This window comes from Odontomachus brunneus, unplaced genomic scaffold, assembly GCF_010583005.1.
Source record: "Odontomachus brunneus isolate Ranch 3 - 2012 unplaced genomic scaffold, Obru_v1 Obru_scaffold_381, whole genome shotgun sequence".
Lineage (NCBI taxonomy): Eukaryota > Metazoa > Arthropoda > Insecta > Hymenoptera > Formicidae > Odontomachus > Odontomachus brunneus.
In genome coordinates, this window is record NW_022639831.1 from 71145 (window position 1) to 71785 (window position 641).

General features: G+C 34.3%; 1 protein-coding gene across 1 annotated transcript in view; it reads right to left on the reverse strand.

The window, feature by feature from the left end:
• The window catches only part of LOC116853616, a 4333-nt gene extending 3698 nt beyond the window's left edge, over window positions 1-635 (reverse strand). The window contains exons 1-3 of the mRNA XM_032834748.1: window positions 531-635; window positions 221-436; window positions 12-146 (exon numbers count right to left, since the gene is read on the reverse strand). Of these exons, the coding sequence (XP_032690639.1) occupies window positions 12-146; window positions 221-415 (330 nt within the window). The 5' untranslated portion in view covers window positions 416-436; window positions 531-635. The remainder of the gene's footprint in view (window positions 1-11; window positions 147-220; window positions 437-530) is intronic.
• Between the last annotated feature and the right edge of the window lie 6 nt (window positions 636-641).

Sequence of the window (641 nt, forward strand, 5' to 3'; positions counted from 1 at the left end):
GATTTGGAAACAGTTGGCTCAACAATTTTCATTCTAATCTCATCTGCGACTACATAAGCTGCAGCAATAGCTCCCTCCATTGTGAACATAACTAGTCGAGGTGAATCACCTTCCACTGTCATTAAATCTTGCGTGGAAGACATAGCCTGATAAAAAAGAAAATTTAAATTCTTATTTTTTGAGGAATATAATTTCTATTAATAGATTTGAAAATACATACCTCTTTCACAAGAAACAAAGGGCTATTTTTCTTAAGTTTTTTGTTTCTCACACATTCGTTGAGTCTAAGTACGATTTGGGCTTTACCTAATTCATTCTGCTTAATACCAAAATGCTGTCCCAAGGTTTCAATCATAGCATCTACTTTTCTAATGAAGGCTTCTACAGCTCCTTCTTCCTCCTTCCATTTTTGCATGGTGCAGAACTCAGACAAAACCTGCATAGAAAAAAATATTATTTTGTAGTTTCCCCTTAACTTACAATTAACTGTTATGTTACTAATAACTGTAAAAAGCACATTTAAATATTACCAAGGTATTCAATATGAGATGTGGGTACTTTTGCACCACTTCAGAAATTCTGTTTGCATCATTCTGAATCCACGTCCTTTGTTTACCAAAAGTATCTTTGAGTAAGCGCCG